This window comes from Epinephelus moara, chromosome 9 (assembly GCF_006386435.1).
Source record: "Epinephelus moara isolate mb chromosome 9, YSFRI_EMoa_1.0, whole genome shotgun sequence".
Taxonomy (NCBI): domain Eukaryota; kingdom Metazoa; phylum Chordata; class Actinopteri; order Perciformes; family Serranidae; genus Epinephelus; species Epinephelus moara.
The window spans coordinates 14,297,516-14,311,776 of NC_065514.1; the positions used below are offsets into that span (position 1 = coordinate 14,297,516).

General features: G+C 43.3%; 1 protein-coding gene across 2 annotated transcripts in view; it reads left to right on the plus strand.

The window, feature by feature from the left end:
* The first annotated feature begins 220 nt into the window (after window positions 1-220).
* LOC126395241 (A-kinase anchor protein 2) overlaps window positions 221-14,261 on the plus strand; it is a 108,101-nt gene continuing 94,060 nt past the window's right edge. The window contains exon 1 of one of the 2 annotated variants that reach the window (XM_050052555.1): window positions 221-589. In XM_050052555.1, coding sequence (XP_049908512.1) covers window positions 539-589 — 51 coding nt within the window. In that variant the 5' untranslated portion in view covers window positions 221-538. The remainder of the gene's footprint in view (window positions 590-14,261) is intronic. The other variant, XM_050052556.1, reaches the window with a different exon arrangement.

Below are 14,261 nucleotides of genomic sequence, written 5' to 3' on the forward strand. Positions count from 1 at the left end.
CTTTGCTCTTCCTCTTTCTCTCCCTCATTCCCTTTTCTCTCACCCTCTCTCCTCACACCCCTCCTTTACCTTCATGCCATCACTTCTCTCTTCCTCCCCTTCCTCTCAGCTGCTCCACCCAGCTGTTCAATCACACATGGCTCATGCCTAAAAAAGCGAGAGAGGGAGGGATGGAAGGAGGGGACAAATGGGAGGAGAGACCAGGGAGCGCAAAAGAAAGAGTGGGTGATAGAGTCACAGAGAGAGAGACTGAATATGCGAGCAGCGGGCTGAGTGTGAGGCACATGGCCAGTGAATGAGAGATCTTTGCTTCCACTCAGTGCGAGCTCCTTCTCCCGCTGTCTCCCCTCTCTGGTTGGATTACTGCTGAGGAAGGACCTCGTCTGGATACTCCTCCTCTTCTCCCTCTCTCCTCTACTTCCCTCCCCTCTCTGCCTCTCTACCTCTCGCTGAGGGACTCCAGCTCTCAGTCTTCCCAGATCTCACGTCTCCTTTCTCCTTTCACCCTTCCTCTCCCCCCTGCTTCCCCCCCTTCAGGATGTCGTGTGAGGAGGCTCAGCTCCACAAAGAGAGGCTGCAGGCCTTGGCGGTAAGTCAGAGTGTGTTTAAACTGTGTGTTTTTTGGCTTCGCTCGTCTCTCTTTGGGTTTCTTTGACCTTCTGTCTGTTTGTTTTGCTGTCTGTTTGTGAGTGCTCTCATGGCCGCCCCGTCTCACCTTGACTTCAACTCTTTCTGTCATTCACAGTACAATATCTCGCCGCACTGTCTGGCACCTCAGAGTTCCTGCAACTCTGCTAGTCTCCCTGCCTCTTCTAGTCTTTCTCACTCTCTGTCATGCTGCCTCTGCTTAGTCACATTTTTTATTCATGTTGCACTCAAACACATGCAGAGGGTGTCTCTTTATTGAACTTTGACCAACCAACAGTAGAGGTGCTAAACATCATGGTGACCCCTTGGCTGACCTCTTGTTTTTTAAGGTTTTTAAGCCAGTTACCTTAATCATATCAACTTATATGAACCTAAACAGAAGCTGGAGATAAATTGGCTCCATTACCAAGTACAAGAGACATCCAGTGTACAATGCGCACTCCTGCTTTACCCATGTACATTAGCTAATATTGTAGGAGGCTAAATGCTAACCCAACGTGATGAAAGCTAAGATAAACATTGTCCACTACGTCATTCCATTCTGATAAACATGATTGCATTATCGCAGCTGTTAGTTGTTAAATAAGAAAAGTGAATAAGCCCAATACACAGCATGACATCATAGCCCCCTACACCCATTTTCGTCACTCAAAACAAAGTGATTTTTGTTGCACCAATTGTAATGCGCTTCCCTCCCTCGCTATCCTTCTGCACCGTGCTGCTGCTGTTCGTGTCAGCTTTCATCTTCTTCCATGTCTTTTTTTTTTTTTTTTTTTTGGGAAAACAACTCAGAGGAAAGTTGGTGGAAAAACCAGCTCTGTGTTTTTTTCTTTTTTGGCCAGATGTCTGAGGTTTTTAGGTGTATGCGCTTTCCAAGGTGGAATGATCTCAGCTGCGAGGTGGTCCAGAATACGTTTTGGAGACTCGCCGTTGTGTTTCGCGATCACGGGGGCATCTGTTGGAAGTGTTTGGCTCAGAGCTGATAGGACTTCAGAGCAAGATTTAGACCAGGATTCACTGCCTGGGACTAAATTTGGCGCCAGCGAGTAACCACAGCATACCACACACACACTCACAGAGGCACAGGAACACACACACACACATTCATGCACACAAGTGGGGTGAACAGCAGCAGCAGCAGCAGATGGAGAAACTATTTTGGCCACGTTGAGACATGGCAGCCATACCAGGCTGCATGTACTTAAACCAGTCAGGCACTTAAGTAAAGAAGAGTGGAAAGTTCTCACACACTTTTCAGGAGAGGAACAAGCGTTTCTGTTTCTTGCATCACTCTTACATTTGGCAAAGCACTCGAAAATCATTAAGTTATCATGTAAATGAGTTTTGGTTTGGTGCACGGAGCCAAGAATGACAACAAATGTTGCAGAATATTCTGGTGGCAGCTGTCGCACACACTACAAAGACCACTCTATGTAGTCTAACTCTGTAGGTCCTACTGGAAGTGCCAAGAGCTTCGACTTAAAGTAGAGTCAGCTGTTGAATACGAGTAAATCATTTGAGCCTGTTTGTCTCCTTCAAATGAGCATCTGTCTTGTCTCAACTGTGTGTATACACTATATCAAAGACAATAAGGGCACTAATAGCTTTCAAGCCCTACCAGGCACTTAAATAGAGAAGGGTTACTATTACACTAATAGTGCTAACAACTCTCCGAGGCAGCTAAGCACTCTGTAAGCCACAGACTCAGCCAAACAGCGCAGGAACAGTGTAAATACAGAAGCTGGACGAAAAGTCCCAGAGCATCTCAAAGAGAAGGGGAAGAATTTACTAAAACCTCCTCTGATTGTCAATGAAGAGCGAGCATTTTTGAAACCAGTGGTGGTTTCAGCACACAACAAACACTGGATTAAAAGTCAAGCAAAATGTATAGTATTTGTATAGTATTTTCTTCTGTCTGACTGACTAAGTACTACCGAACCCCTGCAGAGATGCGTACAGGGGATACACTCCTACTCACACTGTCTCGGGTCTGCAGCTGACATGCTAATGATTTCATCAATAATTGATACTCTGAGACCTCATCAATACTTTAGCAGATCTCGAGCCAAATTGGAAGCTTCCGCTAAAATCAGAGCCAAGTGTCATCTCTCCGTATCTGAGCCGTCTGAGCAAACAGCTACTGGATCTGACACTGATTTCAATAAACATCACCTCATAAGGACTTTGAATTTGGGGCTCCTTGCCGTGCTTTATCTATTGAACTGGACCAAAAGAGATCACTGTCAGGTAGCAGACAGCTGTCATTATGATGTTAATTTACCGCAAAGCTGGGTCTATGTGCTGTGTGGCTCATGAATAAAGCATGGAGGTAATGGCTGTGAATCATCAGACCTTAGCAGAAAGGACGGCATACCTATCTGCTCAATCACAGCATTTGGAGTGAGTTAGTGTAGTAGGAAATTACAGAATTCATTGACTTGGATATTTCTTTACAAATGCTTAAAACACAGTATAAAATGACTTGGTTCAAGTTTCATGCAGTATCTCTTATGATTTCATTCCCATATGTAGCTTTTTGTGTAAATACTTTTCTGTAACTTATTAATTATTGAAGGACCAAGAGAGCAATGAACCCTGAGAGGCATCTTCCCCCTCCTGCACAATGTGTTTTACAGTAGTTTTACTGCTGCATTTTTTCCCCCGCATCTTATCATGTGTTGAACTTAAAGGGGAATTCCAGTATTTTCCACCCTGGACCCTATTTTCCCATGTTTCTGTGTGTAAGTGCCTCGTGGGAACAGCAATTTTTAAAATTGGTCCATTATTGAGAGAGGGGGCTGCAGCCTGCAGCACAGATACAGGTTAATTCTCAAGTCTCGTTCTGGAATTGGAATCAGCTAACATTGGATGAGAGACCTTTTATGTACTCCAACAGAACAAAACTATTACCAGCAAGCCTCCCTCCAACTCTCACTTGAGTTTCTACCATTGTCCTCCGGCAACAGGTCACCTCTCGTGAGAATTCAGATCAAGACTTGGACACAAAATAGGTCAGAACATCGGAAAGGTATGAAAAACTGTAAGGTCCTTTCCATAATGTTATAGGACACGCGTCAAATCAGTGCCGTACCTACAGCGTAGGCTCTGCATCGACGTACCCTACACCGTAGCCTGACCTCCCCAGAAATGTGACTACACGTCCTGGTGACACAGACCTCCTGTCTGCTTTTGTAAGCTGAAACCATCCCTCAGTGGAAACAAAGCTTTTATTTACTTTAATTTCACAGATAAGAAACAATAAATTGTGAAGACAATAAAGCCTCCACAAAAATAGCATTTTAAGTCTTGTGTGTGATTTATCCTGGCTTCATATGAGTAGAGGAAATCTCCGCTCGTCGCTAGGCTAATTTATACAATGTAAAATACCAAAGCCTTGTGCTAATAACGTTAGCATGTTATATTAGTTTGGAAAACATGTTTAGTATAAGACAGTTGTTTTGTCGGTGAACCTTGTGAGTTGTAATAAAGCTGAATTATGTTACGTTACGTTACGTTACCTTTGTTAAATGTTGCTGTTGTCCCTGGCTTCATATGAGTAGTGTAAAAGTCTGCTAGCTGCTAGGCTAATTTATACAATGTAAAATGCCATAGGGTTGTGCTAAAAGCATTAGCATGTTGTATTTGTGGGGAAAATGTGTCCAGATAAAGACAAGTGCTTTGTCTGCGAATGCTGCGAGTTATAGTGAAGCTGATTTGTGTGCTTGTGTTTGAAATTGTCGCTATTAAGCCATGTTTAATGTGTGTTTTGAGTGTGGTTGAATCAACGAAACTTTACAGCCCTTCACAGAAACCCCGCAGCCAACTAGTGTTTTGGAGGTGTAACTGCAGAGTGACACAAACTCACCACCGCACAAGTATAAATGCTCACAATGGCGTAGGCCATGTGTGTAGGCTATGGCGTAGGCTCTGCATCGAGCTGACGCACAAGTACAAAGCCTGCTTTAGTGGTTAAAACAACCGCTTTTGATGGATGTAAATTGGCAGGGCACACATGCCTCAAGTGGTTACACTGCAGCCCTCTCTCCTAATAATCTACCAATTTCAAAAATTGCTGTTCCCATTAGTCACCTAGACACAAAAACATGGTAAAATAAGGGCCAAGTTGAAATATACCAAAGTTCCCCTTTAACTAAACTAAACTTAAAATGAATTTGAGTTTTGTGAGTTACTACCATCCAAACTGAAAAAATGTATCCCTGATTGGTTCGGTTTCTGTAAAATAGGATGACTTAGAGCATTAATCACTTGGTACAACAAAGGGTGGGATATATGCCAGTGTTTAATCTAAGAGTTGATTAGTCAATTGGCTCATTTGTCCGCCACATACTAACAGACAAAGATTCCCACAGTCTGATAGTGATTACGGCCTGTCAGCTGCCAGCAGTGCAGAATTCCATGGTTACTAATTGGTTAGATTAGGGAACAGTTGTGATGTCATGTAGTTAAAGCCAGACCTGTAATTGGTATATTATTAACATGTAATTATAGCCGTTGGATGGCCTGGTCAGGGTTCCCCAAAATCGTGTGTGTGCATATATATGCGGGTGTGTGTGTGCATGTGTGTTTATGTCTGTGTGTTTTCTGTAAATTTGTGTGTGTTCACCAAAACCCTGTGTGGTTTTGAGCTCAGCCAATGAATGGCGAGCGCTTCAGCTTTCTAATTAGCTGTTGCCCATGTGGCCCGCCGACCGCATACAGCATGGCAGGATGCATATACAAAAGTGTATGTGCGTGTGTGCATGTACTCATTCAATGAGTTCTCTGTAGTGTGTGTGTGACATGTTTACACAGATGACCTCAGCCCTTTGGACTCTTTGCTACCCCCCAACACGTACACACTGACACACACACACAAGGCCGCAGATCGTCTGGGGCCAAGTCTAAGGCGAATTAGGAAGTGGTGCATGAGTGAGATGACGGTGGTGTGTGTGTGTATGAGTGTGTGCTTGTGGCAAAGACAGAGAATGAGGAAATGACAGCTGCTGCCACTTGGAACAGGACAGTTGTGGATCCAGAGATATTTCATCGCAAAAAGATCAGCTTGAAATCTAAATCTCTCTCTCTGGCTGCTTTATGAGTATCAACAACAATCCTCCAAGACTAATATGTCTTTATGAATTGTTGTTATTTCCAGGATTCGACCATGGGGTTGATCTCTCAGGATGAACTCTGTGAAGTAATCTGTGTGGCTCAGGGTCACTCTAGAAGCTGGTCAGTGCTCTGGATCCACTTAGTGAGGTCTAACAGAGGGAAGTGATCAGGGCAGGGTGAAGGTGAGGGGGATGTATAGCTAGACCTTGGCATGCTGAGATTTGTGACTGTGGCATGCAGTGGAGGGTCCGGTAATGGGCTGCGTTGAGAGAGGTAAATAGAGTAGGGGGCTGGGGGCTGGGCTGCCTGAAGGCTTGTCTAGTTTCAGTTTGTGCAGTTTACTTACTCAGGGATCGACATATTGGCTGCATTGAACCCTTGAAAACAATATGGAAGATATTGATTTAGGTTGCCAAAGTGGGGTCAGTGTGGGTTTCTGATAACAGCTTTAGGTTGTGATCATATTTCTAACACACTTACACCTTTCTTTGTAAATTTAAAGCCCCATTTCCACCAAGCAGTCTGGTTCAGTTGAGTTCAGCACAAATTTTTTTTCGGTTTGTGAAAAGCTGTTGATAGAACTTTTCCTTATTGGCCCCACTTTTCGTCACCCCTCTGTTCTGGTACATAGCACACTGATCAGATAGTAGAAGGTGGAGCTAGAAACACTGCAGTCCGTAGGTGGTTTCTCCTCTGCGCTTAGGCTATCACATAGGAATCATGTGGCTGAGATTTGATTATCTGCCCAAACTTGATTGGGCCCAGTCTGACCTGTTGGGTTCAGGCCGGGCTGTAATTTCTCAAAATTCCCCAAGGGTTGAATTGGGTTCACAAGATCATGTCTCAAATGTCTATTACCACACTGACAAGGCTTTAGTTGACCTTGACTTGTAACAAAATGTTTTAATATTTAAAACAAAAACATTTTTTTTGCAGTCTAAATTTGGGTTCTTAGTTGGGCTTGGGCCCAAAACGGCTCCCGTGGCGTGGGCTTGGGTCGCTCTTGGACAGAAACTTTGCATGTTCATACTGGTCCAATCATAGATCTACTCAGGTTTAATGGCACCGACTTGAGCTCCAAGTTGAGCATACCTGTTTCTGTAGCGTTACTTTGAGTGCATACAGTATGCTTATAAACATTTTGAATGCCCTAAAGCAAAGAAGCAGTTCTTACAGTTCTGCCATTGATTGTTTGTCACATATTAGCTTTTAACGTTCTGTCATTTGCTTTAATTTGCATCAGTTTTATCCCAACTACAGCAGGTAATGGAAATTAGATGAAGTGCTGCAAAGTGTGAGGACTTCCACTCCATTTTCAACTGCCAAGGGGTGTTATCAAGGGCTGTAGATCAAAATGCCTCTGGACGAATTTGGATGGACTTATAACTAGTCTGAACAACAAAACATGGGAAGTAGTGCTGAGTGATAGACAACAGACTACAGCATGCAGAGATGAGCTGACGTAGCGTCAATATGTCTGTGATTCAACAGAAAGCTCCACATCAGCTGCAGTCGTCTTGGTTGTTTTCGAAATTCCCTCAATGGCGCCTCTCTTCACTAAGCTAGGTCTATGCTCACCATAGTGTCCTCCATATAAAGGTGTACGAGCCAAAAATGACATCATTGCATGTTTTACGTTAAGCATGAACTGTCTCTGTGTCGCAATTGTCTCTGTGTCGCAATTGTTTTTACCATCTGAGAAACATTGCTAAACTCCGCTCCACTGTGTCTCACTCAGAACTAGAAATGTCAATCCATGCCTTTATATCATCCAGGCTCGACTACTGCAATTCACTGTTCACATGTCTCAATCAGTCATCCATCGACCGCCTTCAACTTGTACGGTATGCAGCTGCCAGTTACTTACTAGGTCAAAAAAGTCTTGCCATATTACACCCATACTTGCCTCCTTGCACTGGCTACCCATCCCGTTCAGAATCCAGTACAAGGTGCTGCTGCTCACTTTCAAAGCCATTCACGGCCAAGCCCCCAGTTACATCTGCGACCTCATTCACCACCACACCCCCAGCCGGTCCTTGAGATCATCTGACCTAGGCCTCCTGTCAGTGCCTCGGACCCGGCTAAAGACAAAGGGGGACCGGTCCTTTGGGGCAGTGGCCCCTAGGCTTTGGAATGCACTCCCCCTGGGTCTGAGATCTGCCCTGTCAGTAAATAGTTTCAAGGGTCAGTTAAAGACTCACCTGTACAGACTAGCTTTTGAGTGTTAGGCCGTATCCATTGTTTTATTTGCCGCTTTCTGTTGTCTCTCAGCTTGTCTACCTCATTTCCTCTGGCTTTGCAGTGCCATGTGATCATGTTCTATTGTTATTTTTATCTATTTATGTATTTTATGCTTCTACATGCACTGACCTTGCATTGCCATATGCCTGTGTGTATGTTTTTTCTAGAATTTTCAGTTGCACGTTTATTGTGACCTATTGAACTGTGGTCTTATTGTTTGCATTGTTAAGCACTCTGTGTACGCGTACTATGAAGGGTGCTATATAAATAAAAGTTTACTTACTTACTTACTTACTTACATGAAAGCTCCGCCAGTTGCTAGTTATCGCATCAAACCTGCCCCATATTAGATGGACGATTGGGATTGGGCCGAAGCGGGCCAGGTCTGCTTAAAATCTGTCTGAAAGGGAAGAATACCAGACACATCTGCCAGAGCAAATAAAACATAAGCTCGCAGGTTCGTCTGGTTCCCAGGCGAGCAAACTGTTAGAGGACTGTTTGTCCAATTGTCAGTTATTTGCTCGCAATCAGACACGTGTTTGACTGAATCGGACACATCCCTGTAATGGTGTTCGTATGCTCTGTCTTAGGTGAGACTGCACAACTTTCTGCCTATATAACAGATGTTTGCCATCTTTATAGCTTTGTTTAGTTAAAGGGGATCTGGCTTTTTGGTCTAGTTAGCTGAAAAGACACAAGGGGTTGTCAGATGGCCCCTGTCTGCTCCGTTAAAGTGAAAATACTCTATATGCAGACTATGACACAGCTGTGGGTTTATGATAAGTCACAGGAGCCACTGCATCATTCCAGTGTATATAAAGGACTCACTGCCTGTATGTGATTGCTCAATCGACTTCCTGAATTGGTGTCTTAGGTTTTGAGTATTTGGCTGAGTGGGTGTTGCCGCCTACCAGCACAGCAGCTTGGATCCTGGAGAGGCAGGAGTGGAGAGGTGGCAAGGGGAGGCTTGGTTTATAGACTTCAGCACTTTATGGGGGTGGGGAGTGTGCTTGGGGCAAAGTCATTTTAAGGAGGAAGAGGGGGTGTGGTTTGCTGGGTAGCAGGGGGTCTGGGGTACGCCAGGCATTACATGCTGTCTAAAATTAGCAGCAGCTGTCTTGGAGTTAATGGACATTCTGGCGTGTTTGTGTGTGTGTACATGCCTGTGTGTGTGTGTGTGTGTGTCTGTGTGTGCTAATAGGAGGGGTTAGGGTTCACAGGAACTTGAGACTGGAATGCAGCTCTAGTGGGCACTGCTGGTTTTGAAATTATTGTCATGACATTTGAGCTGAATTGGATAGTAAACAATGCAGAGTGACAGGACACAGAAATGCTGTAGGGACGGCAGACAGCCGACATGCAGCAAAGGTAATTTTAGATGCAGCTATGAATGCAACACATTATTAGTCTCAATTTTACTCTCCTGATAACAGATACCCTCCGGTTTGTCAATAGCAGCGGCAGTGTGTCTCGACTTATGCAGACATCAGGAGACAAAAGATTGCCACATGCTTTGTTCGTGTGCGTTCATGTGAATGCAGAGGTATGCATACCTGTGTCTCTGATCAGTATAGACATGATGATTTTAGTCACCACCTGCTGCTATCGCATGACGATGGCATGCAAGACATTTTAGTGATGTGCTGACTTGGCACGTATTGATACCACCATTGGCTAAGGGGTTATCAGGTTAGCGTTTTGCAACCTAATTGCCAGAATAAATGTGGGCATGGTTTGTTACAGCAAACCACAGATATGTAGCATTTTCTGAAACTATGCAGGGGATATGTTGAAACTTTGTGTATCTTCATGTTTCAACAGTGCTGTGGTTAACATGATTAGGTTCAGGCACAAAAAACACTTGTTTATAGTTAGGAAAAGACCCCGTTTTGACTTAAAATACCCAGTTTTGGAGGCACAATTGGTCCTGGAAATCATGCTGAAGTTCTGCTAAAAAACACTACCTTTTGGTGGACCAATGGCCACGTGAAATGCCGGTCATGTCTCACCACATAACACCCAGTTTTGGTGGCACAATTGCCACTGGAAATGGCACTAAAGTTGCCCGGGAGCTCAGTTGGTAAAGCAGGCACCCCATGTACAAAGGCACTGTCCTTGCCACGGCAGCCACAGGTTTGATTCTAGCCTGCAGCTCTTTGGTGCATGTCATGCCCCTTCTTTCACCCTTTCATGCTTGGTCTGTCCTCTCTTATAAAGCCATAAAAGCCAAAAAAAAAATCATCTGAAAAAGGGAAATGCCACTAATGTCTTGCTTGAAAAACATCCACTGTTGGTGCCACAATGGCTGCTTCCAATACTTGCTTTTGGTTGCGCATGGATGCTGGAATGTCGCCAGCGTCTTGCTAAGGTAAAACCTATATTTTGTGGCCGCTGGAAGCACAATGATGACTTGCTGAAAAACAACCAGTTTTGTTGTTTGGTTGTGTCAAACAGTGATCTGCAGCTTGGCAGCAGTGTGGCCGAGATGTCACACCATGCACATAGATGTAATCAGAGCTACCTCATTTTAGAAATGTTGATATGACACATGTATAATGTACAAATGTAACATATCCGTGATTTGGTCTTAACAAATTAGCACTGTTTGAGTAGGACATCACATTCACATAGTCACCACTAATCACAAAGTGGACACAGTCATACTGTTGGCCTGCAGGTGTTTGCTGCACCTACTCATTATTTCCACCATTATCAAGATTGACTTTCTCTGGATCGACTAATCAATCAAACACTAAATGCACACATTCACATTATAGGTTTTGGCTCATGAGTTCATACTATGACCCAATGATCTTTACAGCAAGTGCAGAATCAAACTTGTGACATTTAAACCACAGGTCCATTTCAGTCTCTGTTTTCTAAGCGCTCAGGTATGGCTGCCCGCTGAACGGAAGATGATCTTGACTGTGAGATGTCTCTGCTGGGTGTGTTGGCATGTGCAGAATGCGACTCATCTGACCTGCAGCTCACTTCTGTCCGCAGTCTCAACACTGGCAGAGCTTTAAATCCAACAGAGTTGCATCACTCCTTCATCACATTATAATCATGTCAGTGTGACCTCATGACGCAGGGTGTGAGCTTGTGTATCAGTAATGCAGGATGCTGTTTATAGGCAGGTGTGTGTTTGTACAAGAGCCATATTCAGCACTTTAACCTAGTTGTGCTAGGTTTTGTTTGTTTTCCTGGTACATGGAAAATCTTTGGATGGAGGCATACATTAGTAACACATGAAGTAAACCCAAGGCACATCAGAGGTCAAGCCAAAATCTCAAGGCACACCCAAATGAATATCAGAGTAATCACACATCAAGATTTGTCCTTAAGTATGCAGACGACTCTGTCATTGTAAGCTGCCTTCATGGATCAGAATATGATCTCAGTCTCGTACGACCAGTCTTTCCTCCACATCGATGTGTCTAAGACCAGTGAGATGTTACTTGCTTTTCGAGGAGGCCCTGCCTTCCTGCTCCTTGTGCGGTCAAGGGGGAGCCAGTGGCAGCAGTGCAGCAGTACAAGTATCTGGCCACTGTCTCAGATGACAAGTTGAATTTTGATGTGAACACTGACAGCATTTGTAAGAAGGCAAACCAAAGCCTATTCTTTTTAAGGAGGCTGTTTCGATATATAAATAGGACAATCATGAAATTGTTCTATTCTGCTTTTACTGAGTCTGCTCTTCACCAGTGTTACTTTTAATAACCTACAGTATCTGTATGAAGAGAGGGTCACTTCTAAAGTTCGGTCTATTGTCTCAGACTTTCAACATCCACTCCATGTTGAGTTTCAGATGCATCCGTCAGGGCGAAGGCTTTGCCTTCCTAAATGTAGCACTAAGCGTTACATATCGTCCTTTGTCGGTAGCTGGTAGCTGTCATGATACTGTCTACTGATAGTCTGCTTCTTTCGGTGGTAGGTCGACTTTGCTGGTGCTTTGTTGTAATTTGCTCCGTACAATAAAGTGATCCATTGTCCCACTCACATCTTTCTCCTTTTAAATGCTATCATCCCTCACACTGGCTGCCAATCAGGGCTTTTGAAGTGTCACACACTTATAATTCCCACACACAAACAGGGACAAATAGGTTCCCTGTGAAGGTTTTTTAAATTAAAGTAAATTAAGTTACATTTAGAGCTACAATTCATAGCTAGAGTTTGCCTCTTTATTAGGAAATGGGTGCGTACAACACACTGATACAGTCAATTAAAAATTCATTCATCAATTTTTTGTATGGGCCCAGATGAATATTGCCATAATAATGAATGGTTATCACAGAATCCCATGGCTCACCTGGACTGGCATCATGGCACACCATTGTAGAACCACTGTAGTAAACCATCTTAGATTTCGGACCCACCCTTTACTTCCAATCAAACATTACTGATACCCCCTTATGAACAACTGTGAATCTTGCTTCAAGTCAGGACTTGTTCAAGGATTCATAGGTTGCATTCGCACAATATATCCGTTATGTCTGCATTGGCACCTTTGTCTCCTTCCTTATTGTTTTGTTTTTTGTCCAAGTGAGAATAAGTATACCTGCTTTCAAGTCTAGTCCTGTACGGCTTCAGGTGAGAATTATGGAATTCATTTGCCTGAAAGTACAAGTCTTGAACAGTTTTTTAGGGATCAGAACATTATACAGTCTAATATTATATTATATTATTATAATATTATAAGTCTTCTGCAGAAAATCGCCCAAAAAAAATCCAAGAGCTTAGGTTTAGAAGGAGCATCAGACATTGACTTTTAGCCTCTTAAATTTAGTCTTTTCTGGTATAAACATTAAGAAGAAAAGTGAAAGTTCATTGTACTGAACTCAAGTTTATAGGAACTGTAATCAGATACTAAAAGTTTTGACCCCCTCTCCACTGCCAAAACGTTTAACCCTGTAGGATGAGAGGTCTCTAAATTCTGTGTAGACCATGTGACTTTTGGTTGAAGCCAAACAAACCAACAACAGTCTGACACAGTCTCCAATGGGGTTTAACCATTTTAAATATTGAACACAGAATTCTATATTGGTGTCCAACTTTTTGGATGGTGTCAGCAGTAGTGGGAAAAGTGATGTCCTCTGTATATGAGCTTAGCAGCAAGCCAAGTGGGGCCAAACACTCAGTGAGTCAGAGTGTGGGAAGTCGTGAGTGTGTCGCCAAGAATGTCAACATATTTTCCTGAGGAGGAGGATGTGTTCTCTGGGGGGAAATACAGTGAACAGAGCCGGGCTCAGGGTAGTTCTGCCAGTTCAATCGAACAAGGCTTTCATCTTTTTATGAACTTAGCAGTTTCAGTTGCAAACATGTTTTTTTAATCCTCTCTTGCAGACAGTGACGATCCCTCCAGCTAATGAATGATTGAGAAGTGATAGCTGAAGGCACAAACTGATTCAGTGCACTTTAACATGAACTCGATGACCTCAGGGAGCTGGATAGTCCTTCACAGTTATAGAGGGACTGTCGGTGCATTTAAACTATTGGCATTGAAACCCAATTGAAGCCAACATTCAGATTTGTTTCTATTAGGGCTGTCACAATCTGGAAATCCATCGGTAAAAACAAAAAAAAACAACTTTTTTTTTCTTCTGTCTTGAGAGATTAATCATGTTGTAACATGTTGTAACTTTTTCACATTGACGAGACGGCGCTTTGGTGGAGCGGTCGCCATGGACGCGGAGCTTGCTGTTTCTGTAGGTACACATTTCCTGGGGACACCTGCACATCTTGGCCACGCCCCATCGTTCAAACTCAAAGCTCAAAGCCCCATTTTTTGTTGTTTTTGCAAATATCTCAAACTCAAAGCTCAAAGCCCCATTTTTTGTTGTTTTTGCAAATATCTTTATTTATTATGATTTTAGTTCTTTGTAAATAAGTTTTATTGTGTGAAGACATAAATTAGATTGACCTTTTGCTAAGCCCCGCCCCTTTGTGACGGTCCTACATAACCATGTAACCTGTAACTAACTGCACTCCCTGAAGAAATATTATCAACATTATACATAGTAAAAATGAAAGAGTGATTCCAGAGAGAAGCAGACAGAGGGGTCTACAGTCTGTGTTTGAAGGATATATCCAGGATGTCAAACTGACTCAGCAGCAACAACAGGTTAAAAAGACAAAGATAGTTAGAAGCTAAAGCCGAACTATAGGCTACAGATCACAGTGTAAAAGTGAACCACCACATCACTGCTGATCGCCACACAAGACAATGAATATAAAGGGAAACTTTGCTGATATTGAACCAG